The sequence below is a fragment of the Anabrus simplex genome, chromosome 5 (assembly GCF_040414725.1).
Source record: "Anabrus simplex isolate iqAnaSimp1 chromosome 5, ASM4041472v1, whole genome shotgun sequence".
NCBI classification, from domain to species: Eukaryota; Metazoa; Arthropoda; class Insecta; order Orthoptera; family Tettigoniidae; genus Anabrus; species Anabrus simplex.
The window spans coordinates 54,877,878-54,900,716 of NC_090269.1; the positions used below are offsets into that span (position 1 = coordinate 54,877,878).

The 22,839-nt window shown below is 39.2% G+C and overlaps 1 protein-coding gene across 4 annotated transcripts in view; it reads left to right on the plus strand.

Annotated features, from left to right (window-relative positions):
- The window catches only part of LOC136873738 (cytosolic carboxypeptidase 1), a 762,457-nt gene that overhangs the window by 2,094 nt on the left and 737,524 nt on the right, over nt 1-22,839 (plus strand). For 3 of the 4 annotated variants that reach the window (XM_067146907.2, XM_067146905.2, XM_067146908.2), the window contains exons 1-2: nt 4,784-4,873; nt 5,657-5,795. In XM_067146907.2, the coding sequence (XP_067003008.2) occupies nt 5,669-5,795 (127 nt within the window). In that variant the 5' untranslated portion in view covers nt 4,784-4,873; nt 5,657-5,668. Of the gene's footprint in view, nt 1-4,783; nt 4,874-5,656; nt 5,796-22,839 lie in introns of those variants that run through there. The other variant, XM_067146906.2, reaches the window with a different exon arrangement.

Genomic DNA, 22,839 nt, shown 5'->3' on the forward strand with positions numbered 1-22,839 from the left:
AATTGCTCTTCAGGAAAATCGCCAAAAAAAATGAACATTTCTTACAATCAAGCATTTCATCGAAGGACAGATTTCCTAATGAACAGAAGCGATATTTTAACTGTGCTAGAATACTATCATGTATTTCCAGGTAAACCCTCATATACTCATCTTTACTGAAAATGAAGTTTCTTCCTTTCTTCTCTTCCTTAGTGGATCAAATTTCTTTTCTGTTCTATCCCAGATGTTATCGAATCCACTGTTTCGCATTATAGATACTTTAGTTTCTAAAGAATTCACTTCTCTGGTGCAATATGCAATGTCTAGGGTCTTAGATCGAAGGAACATCTGTCAATGAAAATATTTCATTAAAAACGTTCAGAAGAAAATTGAACTGAAATTCTGTTATATTCGCGAGAAACCTGCTTGCCTCATTAATTGTATTTTTATCCCAGTTCCCAGGTTCATCCAAAAACTTTCGTAAAGCTCTTGGAGAGGAGCACAATATTCCACGATGGTCTGTACTAAACGGCTAGAATAGTTCCACCTTGTTGGAGCAAGTTTAAGAAACCTTTTCTTGAGGATACTGTCCAGCAGGTTAGTTCTCTTAGAAGAGTTGCTAAAAAATGTCGCAAAGCCACTCATCGTTGTGAAGAATATACGACATTCTTTTGTGCATGACACAGCTTGAGAGAAGACTAAATTAAGCTTGTGAGCGTAGCAGTGGGTTAATACAGCCTCAGGAACTACTTTTCTTAAATTTAGCTTGCATACCATTCAGCTGACCTGCAAGCACCACCGCTCCATCGAAAGTCTGCGCAACTAATTTTTCGCGGCAGTCAAAGTTATCCAGACACACAATCGCAAGTCTCACTAATGCTTTCCTATCAGAACTCACATTATAGAAACCAAGAAATATTTCAACATCATCATTATGAACATATCTGAGGACAATAGATAACTGTGAAAATTTTGAAACATCAGAAGTATCATTGATCATAATTCCTACGAATTTAGCTTCCCCAACCTGAATCTTTATTTCAGCGGTCATTAAGGTGCAGATGCTTTGAATTAAATTGTTCGGAATGAGTGGAAGGAGTCCTGTAAATACACTCGCTGTTGTGAAGAGACTGTCTAATATTTCATCAAACTCGGCTAACAATTTAATTAGTTCTATTTAATTTCCTCTATTGTTGGATTCACTAGCCTCATTGTGCCCACGGAATGGTAACTCCTGCTTCCCCAGAAAGCATGTCACCGCAGTCAGCCATTTCAGAATTTCCCTATTTTTCTTAAGGGCTTCGTTGTGCCTTAGAACATTTTCCTGCTTCTGCTTGTCCAACTGCAAATCTATCCTAGTTTTACCAGAAGTACCTAAGGATATCCATGCATGGATATGACAATCGTTTCTTGCTGTTCCAAGGGGAATTTTCAGCAACAAACAATAAGCAAGGCCAACAGAATAATTTGTTTAGTGACTCAGAGCCGCAGAGCCAAATAGTTTTACTGTTAGTTTCTGGATTGAACGTGCGAACACAATCCTTGTTTTCTGTTTTTAAATTTGCGAGGGAATGGAGAGGACTCCCGGCTTTAACTATTTGAATCTTTTCTTCAAACGAAATGCCAGTAAATGTCTTTTCAAACAGATTTACAATTATATCCTTTTAGACTCATCATTCGATAATACAACATATGCACAAAATATTAAAACAAGACCGAAAACGATGAATAGCACAGGAACAACACACACAGAATGAACTCACTAATCAGCAAAACACACACTAGTCAACCACAACTCAAGCACTGGACGTAAGTCACCCCAGTAGCATTGGTCAGTTTCGTCACGTTGGGTTCTCGCTGGGGGGTAATCCTGGTCCTGTTCGCAGTAAACTTGGACATGCCGACTTTCTTCAAGTTGCTATCAGAGGGTAGCACGTGAATGGGGTGACAAAGTCTGAACTTCTGAGAGGTGAAATCGTTAATATTTGACTTGAAACAACCTAAAATCGTACTTCAGACAATTCTTTGCGTTATCGTAAAGCATGCAATGAATGCCTTGCATTCAAGGAGAATATGCCCCTGGGTGGGGGTGGTAGAATAACACCCACGGTATCCCCTGCCTGTCGTAAAAGGTGACTAAAAGGGGCCCCAGGGGCTCTGAACTTTGGAGCGTGGGTTGGCGACCACGGGGCCCTTAGCTGAGTCCTGGCATTGCTTCCACTTACTTGTGCCAGGCTCCTCACTTTCATCTATCCTATCCGACCTCCCTTGGTCAACTCTTGTTCTTTTCTGACCCCGACGCTATTAGGTTTGCGAGGGCTAGGGAGTCTTTCATTTTCATGCCCTTCGTGGCCCTTGCCTTTCTTTGACCGATATCTTCATTTTTCGAAGGGTCGGATCTCTTCCACTTTTTCCTCTGATTAGCGTTATATAGAGGATGGTTGCCTAGTTGTACTTCCTCTTAAAACAATAATCACCACCACCACCACCTAGATGTATGTAAAGAAAATACTGTAACTAGCAGAAATCTCTTAGAAGTCCCTGTTGTGTCTTCTGGCTGACTAATCAATTGAAAATATAAACTTAAATGACTGGTAAGTAAGTATAGGCCTTTATTCCATAGAAACATTATTACAATTTTATTTAGTGATTTCTAAACAAAAAGCAAACAAAACCATTGTGTAACAGTCCATTAAAGGCCTTGGTCTGCCAAGACCACTTCTGGCCAGCCAGATGGCTTGCAGAAATTGGACTGTCTTGTGGTCAGCTTGACAACATCCTCAGCTGTAAGGCCTATTGCTTGGCTTTCATGACTGGGACCAGTGTTTCTCATATCGGGCATCTCTCGGTTGATCTCATAAGGCTGAGTAAACCCCATTCCAGCCTCAGCTCGGAATAAAAATTCTTGGACTGCTTGGGAATCGAACCCAATACCTTCGGGTAGGAGACAGACCCGCTATTCCTACACCTCAGAAGTGAGTTCTGGCTGCCAAACATACCCTCTTTCAACCCATATAGTAGTGTGTTATTAACTCAGAATAGTCCGTTTTGAAGTTAGTGACTCCTGCCACAACAATGGTGACACATAGGGTACTTTTTACCTATCAGTAGTGTAATGAAAAATATAAACTGAATTGGTAAATTTTATTTTTGTGGAACTAAGTCTTAAGCTATTACCCATATCTTACTTTGTATAAGTTTATGTTTTAATGGCTAGTATTACTGTTAACATTGTTTGAATCTTTTATGTCATACTGGGCTTGGGAAGGTTTGAGAATTTGAAAACTTGTAACAGTCCCAGCATGGAAGGTAGCCTAGTATTAAGCTTTCATCAATCTTCATTCTTCTATTGGTTCCTGAAATTATAAACTAGATTAGGCTGTATTTATTGTTAGGAGAAGCTTATTTTACTCAATTTTTCATAATATTTCTTTCATTGAACAAAAGAGTGGTTCTACTGTGCTGCAGATATGCCAAAATATTGTCTATGAAACACTCAGCCCAGTTCCTAATCTCTGTTAGTACTTGCAAAATTTGCACTGCACAATGCAGTGAGTGGATAATTACTTTGTATGCTATATACTGTACATTTTCTGATTTCACTTTCATCATAGTACTTCTCAATAATAATAATAATAATAATAATAATAATAATAATAATAATAATAATAATAATAATAATAATAATAATAATAATAATAATAATAACAACAACAACAACTAGTTCTAGGATTGGCTTCTACAGTCACCTAAGATCTCACAAAAACTAAGTTCTTCAGGAAGACAATCATACTCGTTTACGAGGGATAGCCCATCAATAATAATAATAATAATAATAATAATAATAATAATAATAATAATAATAATAATTTTTCTAATTTGTTAAATCATCAATCCATGTACAGTAAGTCAGTGTGGTTTTCCCTTATGCTTCTGGATCACATTGTAAACATTTATTTCAACCCTCTTCTGTCAAGAGTTAGCACTCTATACTATCAGAAAAAAGATTTTTATAATATTTTGTATGTGTGGTGGATGAGAAGCACAAACATTTGTAAATTCTGGACATCTTACGAGGAGCTGTGCAGAGTGTTTCAGCAGAACCATAACTACTGTATGACTGTTCTGTTGTTCAGCAGACTGAAAAATGAGATTTCTGCTCTTGAAGTTACTCCTAAGTTAATCAGCCTGTGTCAGGCAAATGTAAAGACTCTTTAACCATCTCATCATTATTTCAGCTTATATTAGTGATTGCTGGAATTAAGAAAACTCACCATCTGTGACTGGCTACTGCAGATAAATACTTTTGAAGTGAATGGATCATGATTTTTACGTTTATGCTGTACCTTTTTATAGGTTTAAGAGGACCATGTTAAGTAGTAAATGTCTGCTTGGATATGATTTAATATTTTTGATGAAAATGCTTTCTAATTCATTCAGCAAAAATATTCTTTTGGTAGTCACTTTCAGGTAAAGTTGTTGAGAAGCGCACAAAGAAATACCCAAAACTAAAACTTAGTATTGTATGATTGTGAATGAGTACAATACCTTTTACTCATTTATCATGATAATCTGAAGAGCTGCCTAGCCTACATTTTTTATCTGATTAGTTTTCCTTCCCATTATATAATTCCTGAATAGCAGAAGATTTATAACTAAACTAATCAATTCTTGGCTTCTATTCAGGGAGGGAACTTGGCAACAAGTGTTTGTGTGCAGTTAAGCCTGCCATCTAGTGCATTGTGAGGGTAACTGCTGGCAGTAGTATTTAAATAGATTGTGGCCAAGAAATGTTACAAGTTGGGTGAAAGCAGCCAGTGACTTAAGCTAGTGGCAGTGGCTTCTAGTAATTTTGACAGGCTGGGGAGACAGGCGTGACATCTGCTGTTTTGCTGTGAGGATTTTTCAAGTTTCATGTCCCTTAATAGTCTGTTATATTGTAAGCAGTGGAACTAAGCAATTGAATGGGGGGGAATACAGTGAACATTTTTATTATCTATGTGAAATGTTATAATTATGTTACTAAGTATTTTAAATTAACATTGCACTTATGGTATTAATAAAAAAATGAGGGACATTTAGGTTTGTGATGTCTCGAGTTATTTTACATTTTATTTTCTAATATCTATAATTTGGAGAGGGCAATTGAACTGAAGTTCTCAACTCAGACTTTTTTTTTTTTACAAAAATGTCTAAAATTGCCCCTGAATTTTAATTCAGTGATATTAATAGATTCCCAGGTATGATGTAAGATTGAAATTTTTGACATTGCTTTACTATACTTTTATTTATATTCAGGAAAAATATTTTCCAAATTGCAGTTTGTCTCGATTTGCTTGATTTGGTGTAGAATGACCCAGTTAGACTTGGTGTCGAATGGTTTCATTATAAGAGACGTAGTAACAGAAACTGTCACTTTACTAGCTTTGTCTAAGTTGAAAGTTTATTTCAAGTGCAATGTGTTTGTGAAATTAAGTAGTCACTTAAATTATAGAAATACTTACTTTAATCACAGAGGCTTGCAGACTGAACATTTAATCAAACACAATAGTCTTTCTGTTGTTTAGGAGCTGATAATCTCATTGTTCTACTGCTTACAACAGCTGCCACCACCACCACCACCTTTTATAGTGTTTGTATGTTGCACTTAACAACGATGATTTTTTTTCTTAACCAGACTCCAGATAAAATGACTGAGGACAGCCTCAATGAATCCCTAATCGATCGTCTCAAACAGTTGTCCTCAAAGCCAAATGATAATGTTGAAGCAATCAGATCTGCCGCTGCAAGATTGCACAGCCGTTCAGCTTCTCAAGGTAAGTCATCTACTTCAGTTACTCATTTTAATAGTATTTCCTGCAGTAGAAAGGATATTTATTTACATTTAGGCATTTGATTGTATTGACATAATAATTTCCTCTTATCCAACTCAGCAAAACAGGTACCGGTACAGTATGTTTCTTCTCCTTACTCAATATTTTCACCTTTATTTCTGTAGTCCTTCTGTAGGATTGCTCCTGTGCTTTATTGATGGTAATAAAAAAACTGGAATGATAGGAGCTGTCATTTTTTAAATATGAAAGATAAATTGCTGTAGATAGCATAAAGCATGCGATGGCTATTCAGGGCAGAAACATTGTGTGACTCTTGTGGGTGCTACAAAAAAATGATTAAATTTATGCAGAGTTTCTTGACAATCAGGCGTGTACTATTACACGAACCCATTTTGGCATTTGAGTTCCTAGTAAGTGGCAACTTTCAAATGAAGAGTGAGAGATGACTTTTTTGAGGGTGTCTGTGTGTTAAAGAACTCAGAATTAGTAATGTGGTTTTCTGTGTTGTCTGTAACAATGGAGTCAGCACTTTTAAAAATATATTTTTATTGAAAAGAGGTACAATATTTTCATATTGTGTGTCAGGGTAGGTCTTCAACATAATTCTCATTAAGAGAGGTTCCACAAATGCCATTCATTGATGATGCCTGTCTCTCCTAAAAGAATGCTGGAATTTTCACATTATTGTCAGTCAGTGTATTGTAACTGGAATATTTCCCATCCCCAAATCTGAATAACCATTCATAAATATTGTCCTCTTCCTGTAACCTCATATTAATTGACAGTTTTTACCCCCCCCTCTCCTTTCCCCTTGTGGGTGGCGACGGCAGAATAACACCCACAGTATCCCCTGCCTGTCGTAATAGGTGACTAATAGGGGCCCCAGGGGCTCTGAACTTTGGAGTGTGAGTTGGTAACCATGGGGCCCTTTGCTGAGTCCTGGCACTGCTTCCACTTACTTGTGCCAGGCTCCTCACTTTCATCTATCCTTACCAACCTCCCTTGGTCAACTCTTGTTCTTCTCCGACCCCGACGCTATTAGGTTTCTGAGGGCTAGGGAGTCTTTCATTTTCACAGCTTTCGTGGCCCGTGTCTTTCTTTGGCCAATACCTTCATTTTTCGAAGTGTCGGATCCCTTCCATGTTTTCTCTCTGTTTAGTGTTATGTAGAGGATGGTTGCCTAGTTGTACTTCCTCTTAAAACAGTAATCACCACCACCACTGGCAGTTTTACCACCTTAAAATGATTCCACTGAGAGGAACTCTTGTTGGAATCATTAATTTGTCTGCTCTCTTCCCCTGAGGAACTACAGGCATGATCTGCTGAACACCTTCCCTCTGACAGGTACCTTGCTACCCATCAGATCCTGCTGGAGAAGGACAATACAGCAAAGTGCATAGCTATGATTTCCTAAAGTGCCTATTTCTAAACTATATTCCGACTACTTATCTTTTCCTTACCGTCAGAGGCCTTTTGGTCCATGTCAGACTCCTCGTTACTCTAGGGAGGGCAAGAGTAAGCAAATCAGAGTTCTTGCACTTTAACTACTAGTGACTGAGTAATGCCTTTGTTTGAATGTCTTGGACTGCAAGTCGCACAAAGTTGCAGAGTTCGCTGCGAGTTGAGCACACAACTGGAGGGTTTAGAGTAAAGTGAACAAAGTCCGTGAAAATTATTTCTGAGAAAACTAATCTCAAAGCTGATAAGCTGAAATTAACAATTGACTTCTAATTGTTCTTGCTGCTTCAACAGTATTAAACTACGTTTAATTTAATGTGTTTTGTTTTCATGCTCAGGTCTAGTAGTAGAGAATCTTGTTCCACATTGTATACAGCAATTATGTCATCACATGGAATTTGAGTATATGCCGTTCTTGGTCCACTTTAACTCTGAAACTTAATACATAGTGAAATTGTTGGAATTAACCCGCGATCACTCACGCATCGGTAAGTCACGTGATCACTCGCATTGTTAGGTGGAACCTAACATCTGTATTTCTCTTATAAAATCATTAAGTTCTTATGTTTCTTTTCGCTTTTATTTTATTTTAATGTTTTTATTGTATACTGATAATTTTAACATGTTTTATTATTTTTATTGAATACAACATACAGTTAAACTTAAACATTACATTTATTTCAAATGAAATAGCACCAACTGATAAAAGTAGCCTATAAATGTATGGGCTTATCTACGAAATAAAAAATACATTTTGGAATATTAATGAAGTCTACAGTATATTGGTTTGCAGTCTAAAAGATAGGTTACTTTATCCTATGGCATTAATGTTACTTTCAGCATTTTAACACAAGCAGTACATAATAATTCCCAGGAAAACTCATGTGATCAATGTAATTTTCATCCAACAACCAGCTAATAATTTGCTGTCTTTGACTTACACTAATATTGCCGGTTATAACAATAAATATCAATCAAATTGTAGAAAATTGCACACACATGATCACTCGCGCTGTTTGGTGTCCCCTAATGCTACTCACAGGTTACACACACACGACCGTTCGTGCTGTGAGATAGCAACTAACACAACATGTGACGCACTCTTTTCCCCAGTCTTTCCTCCCCTCCAAAAGTTCACAGCTACTACACAAATACATCATGGCGTGCTCAAAGGACCGCATGAGGCATTTTCAAATGGGCATCGATTCAAAACTAAGGACAAACGAATCGTAGCAAAATTTGTAAAAATGTTAGATTGAACCTAATAGCGTGAGTGATCGCGGGTTAAAAACACATAAAATAATAATGATAAAACAAATATCATTATTATCATTATTATTCTGACTAAAATTTTATGGTGGGCCAGATTATATTATTTTTGTTTCATATTAAACATTATTTTATATTCAGCATTTATTGTTGCTGAAATCTATCAGTCATTAATAAAATCACTTTGGGAGTGGCGACTCCATCGTACTAATATCCTATATATGATTCATTCATTACATCCCTGACCTGCTCACTGACTGGAAAACAGGTCGTAGGTTTTCATTCATTTATTGTTGCTGGTATTGCCATTATCATCATTCCACACAACATGACATTTGAAACAAATTTTCATAAATAGTTCATGCATTAAAAACTGTACTCACATGGCTCCTTACTTGTATATATATTCTCCTCTCCTGTGCTTAATCAATCAATCAATCAATCAATCAATCAATCAATACTGACCAGATCTCTGTCTGAGCCACTCAGTCTGGCAGAATTAAGTAGAAATGCCCAGTCAGAAACCAACTTTAAGCAAAGAGAAAACTCATAAGAGATCAGCTACAGTGAAACAAAGAAGGACTCTTGATTCATTCACTTTACAAGAGGGGTGGAATTCAGGTGCATCATATACTTGTTCAGTAATAAGCATGCAAATTGTGTAAGTGCCAACGGCCTTGAGCCAGCATTCCCAGCTGAATCTACTATTATTTTCCTTCATACAAAGTATAAACTTATTATGACGATCTTCTTCTTCAAATTTCCCATACCCTTGTGGGGTTGCAGGTACGACCGATGTCATACATGTGGACTTGGCCCTCTTTGACGGTGGATTTCCTTCTTGACACCAACCCTATTGGGAGGGATGTAATCACTATTTCTGTTGTGGTTATTAGTATAGTGTGTTTATGAAGTTAGAATTGTTGGGACAAATGCAAACACCTAGTTCTCGAATCAGAGGAATTAGCCAGAGGCAATTACAAACACCGATCCTGCCGACAATCGGTCCCGGGATCATTCATCTAAGGAGCTGGACTTCCTGTGATGATGGAAAGCATGATGTATTATATTTAAAACAATTAAATGGTGATAAACATTTGAAATATTAAAAGAATGGCGTGCACAGTAAATGAATGGTCAAACTTATTATTGGTGTGCTAAGTTTTACTGACGAGGAAATCAACGTACAGTGAGTTGTGAAAGAATTGTCATAATCTAAGCTAAATTTGGAACTTACATTACCTTTCTTGCAGTTTTATTTGTCTTTGTTTTCATTATACTCATTTTCTGTACGTGAACTGTGCGGTATGTATTTATTTTAAAAATATTTTCAGAAAAAATATTTCTGTTAATTCTGATTGGTTGAATAAATGAACAACACCTACTGTTAGAGGTAATCAATCAGTTTAATTTCTTTTATTTTGGTAATATGAAAAGTTGCACACTAATGATACTGGTGTTATTTGATACATGATTTAGAACCCACCTAATACAGTTTCTTCCCCCCTACTGTCCCTCCGGAAAAAAATATTTCTGTTGAACCGACCGATCATAATATGTAAGAATTAACTCTGCATTAAGCCTTTCGTTCGGCTTGTCATGGAAATTCTTTGTAAAGAGCATTCCGTTTACAAGTAGTGAAATATTAGCATTAGAATGTAATTCACTTTGGAACATATATTAAATATTTCTTCAGCAGCAACACTGTCGGTTTGTTTTTTAAGAAAAGTAAGAATGAAAGAAAGAAAAATAATTTATTCCATTAATCTCCAGCGGTGAACTGATTAAAGGTGAGAGATTATGCGTGACCGCTTATATTATTCTCTCTTACTGGACTTGGCAGCTGGTTGAGAACAGGAGTTTAGCCTCCTGAGGCCCAGAACATTTCTCTTTTGGTCAATTGTCATAAAAGTGTATACTTCTTTAACGGTGTCTTGGTGGGAGACAGAGAAGTGAGAAGCATATCACACCAAGGTAAATGAACATGAAAAATGGCGTATGGCTTTTTTTAATGCCGGGAGTGTCGGAGGACATGTTCGGCTCGCCAGGTACAGGTTTTTATTTGACTCCCGTAGGCGACTTGCGCGTCGTGATGAGGATGAAATGATGATGAAGGCGACACAGACACCCAGCCCCCGTGCCAGCGAAATTAACCAATGCTGGTTAAAATTCCCGACCCTGCCGGGAATCGATCCCGGGACCCCTGTGACCAAAGGCCAGCACGCTAACCATTTAGCCATGGAGCCGGACACCAAGGTAAATTAATAATTTCACCCCCCCCCCCCAAAGAAAAAAGAAAAAGAAAAAATGGAACACCAACAAAAGTTCAATTTTTATTTATTTTATTTTTTTAAAATATTTCTTTTACGGGATATTCCAGTTTTAAAAAGTGTTCTTTTAAAAGGACACAAGGCCTCAGGAGGTTAAAATTTCAACGGCGACTTCAAGGCATAAGCTATATCTGTATAAACACAAATTTTCAGCTATTGTGTGTGTGGCTTTCGATGTTAGTGCAAAAATCAACAAAAACAATTTACATCTTGTGCAGAGATAGAGAAGAATGTTGTGTTGAGAAACTCCGTCTGGTTTTACTGGGAACTATATCAGTATTACTGAGTTCGTCTTCACTCACGAGGCACTTGGCAGTTGGGGATATTTCATAATTATTTATCACCACACGGTCTTTACTCTTTCTTTCGTTGCATTACTTTCACTGCTTGTACTCGTAAACGGAATTTTCTTTAGAAATAATTTGCCCATTGGTAAAAGTATAATATCCAGTTGTGGCTCTGATTAGCATCTTCCAAGTGGTTTGAATTTAATAGACCCGGGATCATTACTCTTTTTACGGAAGAAGTAGTGGGCTTACCTAACAAGGAGGGAGAGTTTTGACACATGCAGTGATGAAGTTGGTTAGCGCAATGACAGGTGGAGGAAAATCTGACCTTCGGAATGAATAGTTAACATTTACTTATATATGTATATTTTACAATTCGCTCTACGTCGCACCGTCACAGATAGGTCTTATAGCGCCGATGGGATAGGAAAGGCCTAGGAGTGATAAGGAAGCGACCATGGCCTTATTTATAGTACAGCCCCAGCATTTGCCTGGTGTGCAAATAGGAAACCATGAAAAAACCTTCTTCAGGGCTGCCGCACTGGGGTTCTTCCGGATGGAAGCTCACAGCTGCGAGCCCCTAACCGCACGGCCAACTCGCCCGGCCATTTACTTATTTAAGGTACGTAGACGTTCACAACACCTTTGACTTTACCATGTTGTGGAATGCTGGTCAAAGTATCCGTCTCAATCGGTATTGAACTTCCCGAAAGAGCAGTTGATATTATTTCTCAATTCGTAGATCTAGTTATTGCAAGACTGTTAAGCAGGTGTCCTCTAGGCCAGTTGATATGTAAAATGTAACAAATTTGTCGTAGTGGGAGTTATTGTTGTGAAAGAAGTACAGTACAGTTTGATAACCATCCGCAGTGAGTTCATCGTTGCGCATGCAGAAATCGCTATGCGACAGGCTTATGGTGGAAATACTGACCCGCGACACACATACCATTCCTGTATCCCTGCTGTGTATCTTGTACAGCTCTCAGTGTTAAGAAGTAGAGATTTTCTCAGTGTTAAGAAGTAGAGATTTTCCGGCCACAGTTGTAAGTGGTGGTATTGCACATAGCTGTTCAGGCACAGCAACGATTGTGACAAGTTGGTAATTGGAGAAGCGCCTCAGCTTGCAGGCAGTATTTATACCAGTCTCTGTCGTTTGGAGTATGGGAAGATTAATATGATACTAAACAGACTTGTCAGCGGAGCCTGAAATTATTAATCTTAGGAAAAGTTATCTGAATTCATTTTCTTCAAATAAATCAGACAATATTGGCATTTTCAATCTATGATGGACTAGAATGATTTTTTGTGATACACATGCATATTTTTGTGTTAACCTCCTGATCTCGAAGCATTACTGATCATAATGGACTATTTGGAGGTAGTTTGTGGAGGAGTATGCTTTGCCTGGTGGAATTCCAAAGGCATGTTTTACTATGAGCCGTTCGGAGACAATCTGAGGACCAGGTTGGACCTTACTCCTGCAAGTTGAAGAAGACTTCGAAACATTGGACAAGAGACGCTGGAATGAGTGAAGAGGAAGACTGTTGTGTTCCACCAAAACAAAGTCAAATGTTACAATTCTTTCATCACTCGCATAGCCTAGATTGCAGAGCGCCGGACTTCGAGAGTTACTGTTGCACCATTGGACCAAGGTTAATATTCCTGGCCTGACAACAGATAGATCCCATTCTGATAACATCTAATACAAAACGGTGACAATCGTAAAGAAATAAGTGGGACGTAAAATCAGTAACATCTTACACAAAATTTAGTACACTAGGCTAAATAATAACGTAGCCAGCTCCTTCTTCGTACACATTACACAGAAACTTTAAAACTTGACCCACCCGCAATGTTTCTACAACGAGAGCCTGTTAATTAATGTATTGCTGTAGCCTACCATTGGGTGAGTTGGTTATTCAGACGTAATGGGTTCAGCCATTTTCACCGTACGAGCCAGATTTGGTTGAAACGATTCGTTATTTCCTAGGTAAGAGATACAAACATAGTGCAGTGTTGAACGAAGTGATTTCAGAGGATAGCTTATCTTGAAACGGTCGTTTGAAATCTGGAAGGAATTCTTTTGGGTTAGCTGCTCAGGGTAACGCTCATCGCACTCCTATAAAACTCCTAAGTGTTTAGGGTTTAAAAAAATAATTTCCAGGATGTTGCTCATGTCGTGGTATGTTCATTACCCCGCTTTCGTTTAAGTTAGGATTAAAGAAGAAAACTGTATCTTCGTGTTGTCAGCGGTGCAGAATTATAATTTGGTCAATAGTGCTTTTACTAATAAAGATTGCTACCATTAATAATGTAGTCATATCTGTCACCACATACCTGTATGATAAGTAATTTAATTTTAAAATATTTATGTACACTACGCGTCCATATAACTTTTGATAATCAAGATCTGTCGTGGTCACAAATCGAAGTGGAGAAAAACAGGATGGAAAATGATTATTTTTTAATTGATGGAAACACTCGACAATTCAGAGCAAAAGCGAACTTATAGTTGTGCGTGACCCTTGATATCGGGATAATACCGACAATACATGTACATATATTTTAACGGTAATAGAACTCTCTTATCATTCATCACGTCAGCTGATGACGTTTTAATTGTTTTTTCACTAATCCTTTCTCGCGTACTTCCGAGTCCATGAAGATTACTGCGCCTTCCCCCCTCCCCTCCCAGAAGATTTTATTGCGTTTTCCCACTGGATGTGTAAGTTATGCTGAAGCTTTATCATGGGATTCATCTAATTTTATCATCTGTTGTATTTATGGTATTTTAAGATTTATGTATTTAAAATGCCATTTCTACATTGTATTTCTTGTTCGTGCACCTGATCATTCATTCTATAGCCGTAGCTATTCACAGTAGTGGTATCTACAAATCGCAGTGTAAAACAAAACCGTATTCTATTGTTAACTTTCTGCCATTACCAACACTTTTACTTATGCGGAGTTGGTCTTGCACGCAACGCTATTTTGACTTGCTAATGTTAGATATAATCCTTTCTTCTGAATATAGATGAGAAATTGATATTTCTATCTTGACTTCTCTTCCAATTTTCTTACATAAATTAGAATTGTACAATTACTTTCATTTGGATAGCTTAGGCTATTTTAGATTCCTGAAAATCGAAGTTTGAATGCGTTCGTTTATTCGGTCATTCTGGTATAAGTTATGAAACTGCCATCTGGGTGAGGACTTGCCAATATCTGATCAGAGGTTTGTAGATGTCGAGATAACTTGTTCTTGTTTGAATTTACTTTCGGGCATACTCTCGATGACAGGTTTACTTGGGTTGCCAAAAATGGTACCGTAATGGCGCACTAAAAATCTCCAAGGCATGCACGCAGATATGCATTAAAAACAAGAAACATTAAAACCTGAAGGACTGATTACTTCCCACTCTCGATGTTTCTACGACGAGAGCCTGTTGATGAATTCGTCTGCTGGATCGTACCGTTGGGTGAGTTGGTTGAACCCTCAGTTTCTTGAGACGTAATGGGTTAAGTTGAAACAGTATATATATTTAAATTGGAAAACTTATTTCATGACTGCCTAGGGTCTCCGTGCACGGGCTATCTCAGAGAGAAAAGAGAAAATACATAAAAATGAGCAAAAGAGAAACAGAAGAAATGAACAAACAAAGCTAGAAGTAGTGTGCGGACTGTTTGTTTCGCACTCGTTTCTGGAAATGGAATACCTGGAAATATTACAGTTATGCATATATATTGACAGTATGTTGATACAGTAGACTCTCGAAAACTCGACATTCCATATAATTCGACAACTTGATGAGCACTAATTTTTCTTCTTTTTCTTAATCGCTAAATTATTTTCGCTGGTCAAGGTATAAGAGCCATGAATGTTCCTCCTAACGTGACCGGTGTGTCAGCCTATGGATCAGGGCAGTTTTACTCTAGCCGTGGAGAGAGATGTTACATGATCGATACACTGAAGAAAATAGACATGTTGGCCGTGGGGTGGATATCTGAATTATAGAATCAAGTCGGGCATATAAGCCTCGTTTGTTCCCGAAAAAGGTTGCTGGACCATTCAGGAAACTATTTTCAAGAAAGCAGGGAAGAGATAGAAACTGTTCAAATAGTAGACTTACTGAAGAAAATTCCAGGTTGTGAAGATGTTACTAATGGTGATGTTGGAGACTAGATGGGGTAGGATGAAGACTGTGAACTTTTAGATAGTGAAATAATTGATCTAGTGAAAGAGAACGAAGATAAATATGAAGATGAATTACAAAAGATGGAAGACAACGGAAACATTAAAAAAAATTACTCACAGGGAAGTACAACAGGCCGCTGAAGGAATGCTCCGTTACATGGAGGAGCAAGATGTATCTGTTACGGACATTTTGTTTCTCCGTCGCCTACGTGATGAAGCTGCACGAAGACGAAATGAGTACGCGAGATAGTCAAGCATCCCATTTTATTCTACAAAGAACTAGTAATATCTTCAGTTTTTTATGTGTTTATTTTTTTAAATTCTGAACAATTATTTGAGGGTATATTGTACATTTCTGTGTCCTGTAATGTGCTAGAACTAGAGTAATATGCATTAAAATATTATGAATTGTTGAATGATCCACTTCTTATTCCGCTAAACTCGACATTTCGGAAACTCGATACCCTCTGTCTACATTAGGTTGAGTTTTGCGGGACTCTACTGTACTAGAAGGCAGATAATATTGAAAAATATTTCGTATGCATAAGAGCTCCCAGTGGTTGTATATTATCAATTCAAGTTGGTATATGTAAGAGAACATTCGTGCGTTAACTTGTTTTCTACATTAATAATAATAATAATAATGATAATAATAATAATAATAATAATAATAATAATAATAATAATAATCGTATGGCCTCAGCTACCGTGTGCAGACATTTCGGTTTGATGCCATCTGGCAGTATGCTCGTCAATTTCGACGTTCCGTTTTACTCTAGGCCCACTAGATGGCAGACCAAGTAAACCGAAACTCTCTTGGGCGTCTATGGCTGAGATTTTTAATGAATTTTGTCGGGTGAACACCAAATGTACCACCAGAGATCTTTTACATGCCGACATCGTACGACATGGAGTGTCGAATGGACTTTTTTCCGCCCTTCAAAAATCCGACTATCTCTGCCGGGTTTGAACCTGCTATCTTGGGATCCGGAGGGTTTTCTACATTGAAGTCATTGAAGTACCTCTCGTACTGGTCTGCTGCAATTGGGACTGTTATTTTGTGCTTTTAGCTTAGTTCGAGTACATTTAAGTCTTCGTGAGAGATGAATTTTATTTCAGTTAATTACTCAAATACATCATAAGCAAGAGGTATGGCTGTGGGTGTTAACGCAGTACGGCTACGGAGCTAAGGTCTGCATTCGGGGGACGTGTGGCTTTGAAACCCACCGTCGGCTGTCCTAAGAATGGTGTTCTGTGATTTCTCACTTTTACTTCCAGGGAAATGGCGGGGCAGTTCCTATCCATAGGTCACAGCCGATTCCTTCCACTTCCTTACCCAGTTTTATTGATCATCATTCACTTCATCTTCATTAGCTTCTCAACTGAGGTTGGCGACAGGAAGGCCATCCGACCGTAAAGCATGTTACGATTTCATCTCACTTCATCCCCGAACAAGTCTTAGGGAACAGGACTAAGGTTTAAACATATACTGTATGTTGAAAAACGGTGTTTCGGAAAATAGTACGATGAAATGAAATGAAATGTCGTATGGCTTTTAGTGCCGGGATATCCCAGGACGGGTTCGGCTCGCCAGGTGCAGATCTTTCTATTTGACACCCGTAGGTGACCTGCGCGTCGTGATGAGGATGGAATGATTATGAAGACAACACATACACCCAGCCCCCGTGCCATTGGAATTAACCAATTAAGGTTAAAATCCCCGACCCGGCCGGGAATCGAACCCGGGACCCTCTGAACCGAAGGCCAGTACGCTGACCGTTCAGCCAACGAGTCGGACAATAGTACGATTAGACTAAGGGTATATCTACACAGACAAATTACCGATGGATAAAATGAAGTAATAAACGAGGAGATTTTAAATAAGACGTGTCAGTAAGAGAATAAACATAGTGTAGGTGGAACTACTTGGTTGTGGATCAGCCATTCATGTGAATATATATAAATATTCTTAAACATACTGTATGTACTCAATACATTATAAGGGAAATGCACATTGTTTATCAGGATTTGCATAAAAGGCAGCAAGAGCAAAGTATCACTAATGGTGGTGGTGGTGATTATTGTTTTAAGAGGAAGTACAACTAGGCAACCATCCTCTATATAACACTAATCAGAGGGAAAAATGGAAGGGATCCGACACTTCGAAAAATGAAGATATCGGTCAAAGAAAGACAAGGGCCACGAAGGGCGTGAAAATTAAAGACTCCCTAGCCCTCGCAAACCTAATAGCGTCGGGGTCGGAAAAGAACAAGAGTTGACCAAGAGAGGTCAGATAGGAGAGATGAAAGTGAGGAGCCTGGCACAAGTAAGTGGAAGCAATGCCAGGACTCAGCTGAGGGCCCCGTGGTCGCCAACCCACGCTCCAAAGTTCAGAGCCCCTGGGCCCCTTTTAGTCGCCTCTTACGACAGGCAGGGGATACCGTGGGTGTTATTCTACCGCCCCCACCCACAGGGGGAAAAGTATCACTAAGAGAGGAGGTTTTGGTCGACGCACAGGTGCACAAAGATGTGGTAAACAGATTAGCCACATAATGGCCTGTGTTACATTTGAAGTGGAACGAGCGAGTTAGCTAATTCATGTAGGTGCAAGCTTCTATTAGCGAGATGGTAGGTTCGAACCCGACTGTCCTAGCCTTTCTCACTCCGATGTCGCCGTAAACATGTATTAATTAGTGTAAAATAAATCTCCGAGGAAAAATAATTTACCCCAAGTTCCGTAACGGCAGTACGTACTGTATCTTCTGAGTTTCACTGACCGCCCGACATCTTTGATAAATATGTCTACGAAAGTACCATAAAATAACGTTCTCATGAGAAAGAAATGACTGCCTGTTTCCTTCAGTATGTATCTATATATACGTGTGTTTGTCTTGTTTGTTGGTTCGGTATTCAGCCCGAAAGCTAGTTTGATTCTCAGCAGCTCCGCCACCAGCTGTCAAAGACGGCTTAGGTGTCACTAAGAGGCATTCTAGGGAATTGAGGAGTGAGGTAGCCCCCCGTTATTTTCCTCGCCGAGCCAGAAATCTCTCTTACATGTCAGTCTGCCATGCTCACCTAAATGCACGCACCAACCGACTCTGTGAGTGACATCCTTCATAACATGGACTGTCTGCACTCTGCATAAGGAATAGCATTACTAGCATTGCTCATACTTCAGTCACTTTCAGATCTTCAAGGCCAAGCATTAGACTGAGACAGGTCAGTGAAAGTAACAAATTTGATCTAGCACATACCAGAAGATAAGGTGCACTGTAAACATTAGGTCTCGCCAGCAAAGCAGAGTTTCCTTCAGTAATTAGAGAAAAATCTGCTTTGGAGAGAATCATACGGTAGGCGTTCATGTGTCCACGAACCTACTACGCTGGCGTAGCAGGGGGAGAGGTGATGCTCCCACGTGGCGCGTCCCAGGTGGCGGATAGGGGGGACCTAACCGGCTTGCCGGCGGACTTGAGGGAAATAAAATACCTCTCGCGGACCAAACACACTACCCCCTGCGGATGGAGGACGCACATGTAGAATACACCCGCGGTATTCCCTGCCTGTCGTAAAAGGGGCCCAAGGGGCTCTCAACTTGGGAGTGTGGATTGGCGACCACGGGGCCCTTAGCTGAGTCTTGGCATTTCTTCCACTTACTTGTGCCAGGCTCCTCACTTTCGTCTATCCTGTTCGACTTCCCTTGGTCAACTCTTGTTCTTTTCCGACCCCGACGGTATTAGAGCATTCGAGGCCTAGGGAGTCTTTCATTTTCACGCCCTTCGTGGCCCTTGCCTTTCTTCGTCCGTTACTTCATCTTTCGAAGTAACGGATCCCTTCTTTTTTTCTTTCTCTCTACCCCCTGTGGGTGTGGAATGCAGGCGAAACATACACCCACGGTATCCCCTGCCTATCGTGAGAGGCGACTAAAAGGGGCGACCAAGGGATGATTTTATTAGAACCATGAAACTACTTTTGATTAGTACCATCTCGCGAGGAACACCATGGGTCGCCTTTACTTGCGAGTAGTACCACTGTATTAGGTACACCAGAGGTTTGTGATTAGTAGCAACAGAGAGGGGTTCACTGTGGGTTTCCAGTACCCGTGATTAGTATCATTGTGAGAAACACCATGGGTCTGGTTTCGTTGGCTGTGATTAGTACCACTATATGAGCGACACCGTGGGTCTGCGTTGCCTGTGATTAGTACCCACTATGTGAGGAATACCACGGGAATACCGGCACCCGTGTTTAGTACACCTAGGTGAGGAACCTCATCGGTTTGCGTTGGCTATGAGTGGCGCCATTGTGTGAGAAACACCATATGTACAATACTTGTGAGTAGTACCATCTTGTGTGGAAGACCGTGAGTCTTCGCTACTTTTGATTAGTACCCCAACATGACAAATACCATGTGTAACGTTCCAGACGTTACAGTGTAATTATGTTAATTTTATTATGTGTAATTAATTCAGGAATTTAACGTCATGATATTTATTTTGGTATGTAATTGTATTATAATTCATGTTTAATCATTTGCTCACTATCATTTCATTACTTTGTAACTACGACTTGTAAACGAGGGCTGAATATCCTAATATTCACTTAGATTCTTGCGACATTCGTTTAAAATTAACTTGCAGTAGATTTCCTCTATCTTGCCACATCACCGAGGAAGAAGGAAGGACAAATTTAGACACCAAGTTCTGGGAAAAGCGAGCACGTGTTCAAGCGTTCTAACGTAAGCTACCGTATTTCGACCAGAATTATTCAAACTGATCACCGCCTATATTTTCAAAGGAGCGTCATGTTGCCATGGATACTGAGTGAAAGGACTAATAGAAGAACAGTTGATATCAGGGTTAAGACCCGTCAACTCTAATATCTGGAGTGGGGAGAGACGTGTCATCTGATTGGACCACGTGTAGCGACCTGTAATTAGCGCCAGAGAAGGTTATAAAAGGGCGTGTTGGAGCTCTTGGCTTCATCTTCTACGTGATTCTTATTGAGTTTCTACAGTCTTCTACTTGATCTTCTACGTGATTCTTATTGAGTTTCTACAATCTTCTACTTGATTCTTCTACTTGATTCTTCGGATTCTTCGTTTGATTCTGCATTCGTATTCTACATTAATTACTTCATTTACCACGACGTGGTACTTAGAAATTCTGAATGAGGGGTGTATAGTCACTCTCATCAGGAAGTACGTACAGCTCGGCTACAAGACCGGTTTGAACCAGTCTAAGTCAATAGGTAGTATTAATCTAGATAGAAATGAAACTTCAGAGTACATTTTCAGTAAAGTTGGAAGGATTCTTAATTGAGTATCCTCTCCATAAAACCCAAGGTGGTTCTTCTAACTATGACTTAGGGCTTATCTCCAATATATGGGATAGAGCATAATAGGGAGTGTTAGTTTTGAAGTCATCTTCCAATTAGTGGGAGGTGCAATTTGCAAGGTAGGAATGGTACTTAGCTGCAGATGAAGAGATCTCAAAGACGACCGGTGATGTTCCAGCTACAAGGATGGAAGCTTTCCAAGGACCAGCAGAACAAGACTACATGGTGAGCAAGCGAGTTAAAGATATTGCAAGTTTTCGCGAAGTAGAGTCATTCAATTTTTTGTTAAATTCATTTTCTATTTTAAATTCAGTTCTCGTTAAACCGTCGTCATTTATATTCAATATAATAAATAGTATTTTTCTAGTTCACTTTAATCAATCTGCCTTAATTAGCCTTTTGATTTCTAATTCTCCTGCTTATTGATTAGTGCACTATCACCCCACCCCTGTGATAAGAGTCCGTCCAAGCTTGATTATAAATTTTTATCTTTAAGTCCTCAACTTAAAGATTGGCGCCCTTAGCTTGAATGGTTGCATTTCTCGTTCGATGATTGTTCTCCGAGAGGGGAAGTCACATAAATGCCGCTCCAACGTGTGGCGAGAAAATCATTAAGTACGGAGCAGTTAATGACAGTAACGATATCAGAATTCGTATTATGGGCAAAATTTGGATATCCACGTTGCATTAGGAGTGTTTGATTGTGGGAAGGGTCATGGCTGATCAGACGAAAGAGGAGAGGATGTTGCGCAGTGGACGGGCGATAAAAGGCAATAATGTATTGAGTTCAGAGGAAGAGTTGTGTAGTCTAGTAGAGGAAATTGAAGATAGAAGTGTAAGTAGTATGGAGAGTGAAGGCAAGCAGAAAGAAGTCAGTATGGAGTCAGATGATAGTAGGATGGGGGGCGAAGCGGAAGTAAACACTAACAATGAAAGTAATAATAATGATCAGTTAATGGGAATGATGCAGTTAATGTTAAGTAAGATAGAGGACAGTAAAACTGAAATAAAACGTGAATTGGAACAAATTAAAACAGATGTAGAACAAACTAAATCTGAGCTTAAAGGTGAATTAGAACAAACTAAATCTGAACTGAAAGAACAGTTAGAACAAACTAAAGCTGAATTAAGCAGGGAGATGAGGGAAAATAAGGAGGAAGCGAATCGGAGAATGGACGAACACAGTAGGCAGTTACGCGATCTGGTGGTAAAAAATGAACATTTTAATAAGCGATTAGAGGACCAGAAAAATGAATATGTACGGCAAGGGAAAGAGGTAGAAGAAAAGTTTGCGGAGCAGAGAAGTGAATTCCTGGAATTAATGGGGAAGGAAAACAACTCTACTAGGGAGGAAGTAATGAGGCAGGTCACTAGTATTGATAAGAGAGTTGAGACTCAAAGAGGGGAAATACGGATATTCAAAGACCACGTCCAACAAGAGATTGACACGGTAAAGCTTAGAATAGAAGATGAGACCCGGGCAAGTGAAGAAAGGTTTGCGATAGCTGAAGAGAATAAGATTGAAATTAGGACATTGAAAGAGAAGCAGGTTAATTTGGAGAGAGAAATTGATAGGAGAGACAGAGATGTAGAATGCCGGATGGAGAAAGCAGAAAATAAGTTAAAACAGGTGGCAAAGGATAAACAGGTTTTCACGGGAAGGCAATGTCTAGGAAATAGCTACATTAGGGAAATTGAACTACCTAAATTTAATGGGAAACAAACGAACCCGCTAGATTTCCTTAAGATGATAGAAAAACGATTTGAAAAGCGTCTAGAGGAAGGGTCTATGGACTGGGAAGACGTTATGGAAAATATTGACCATGCTTTTGTAGGAGAAACTCGGTCTTGGTTCATGGTATATAGGCAGACGATGACGAACCTGAAAGAATTCAGAAATAAGTTTAGAGAGAAATTCTGGAATGAAGCGATACAAGCTCGGGAGAGAGAAAGGGTGGTATTTGGGAGGTACAAACAGCATGAAGGAGTTACTATGACCGAGTACTTCCTGGCACATGTCATGATTTGTCAGAACTTAGATGGTATAACCGAGGGGTCTGATGTAGTAAGACTACTTTTGAGACATTTTCCGGACAGGGTGAGAGAAGCGGCCTGCATGCAAAAAGTTTGAACTATTCAGGAAATGGAGAACC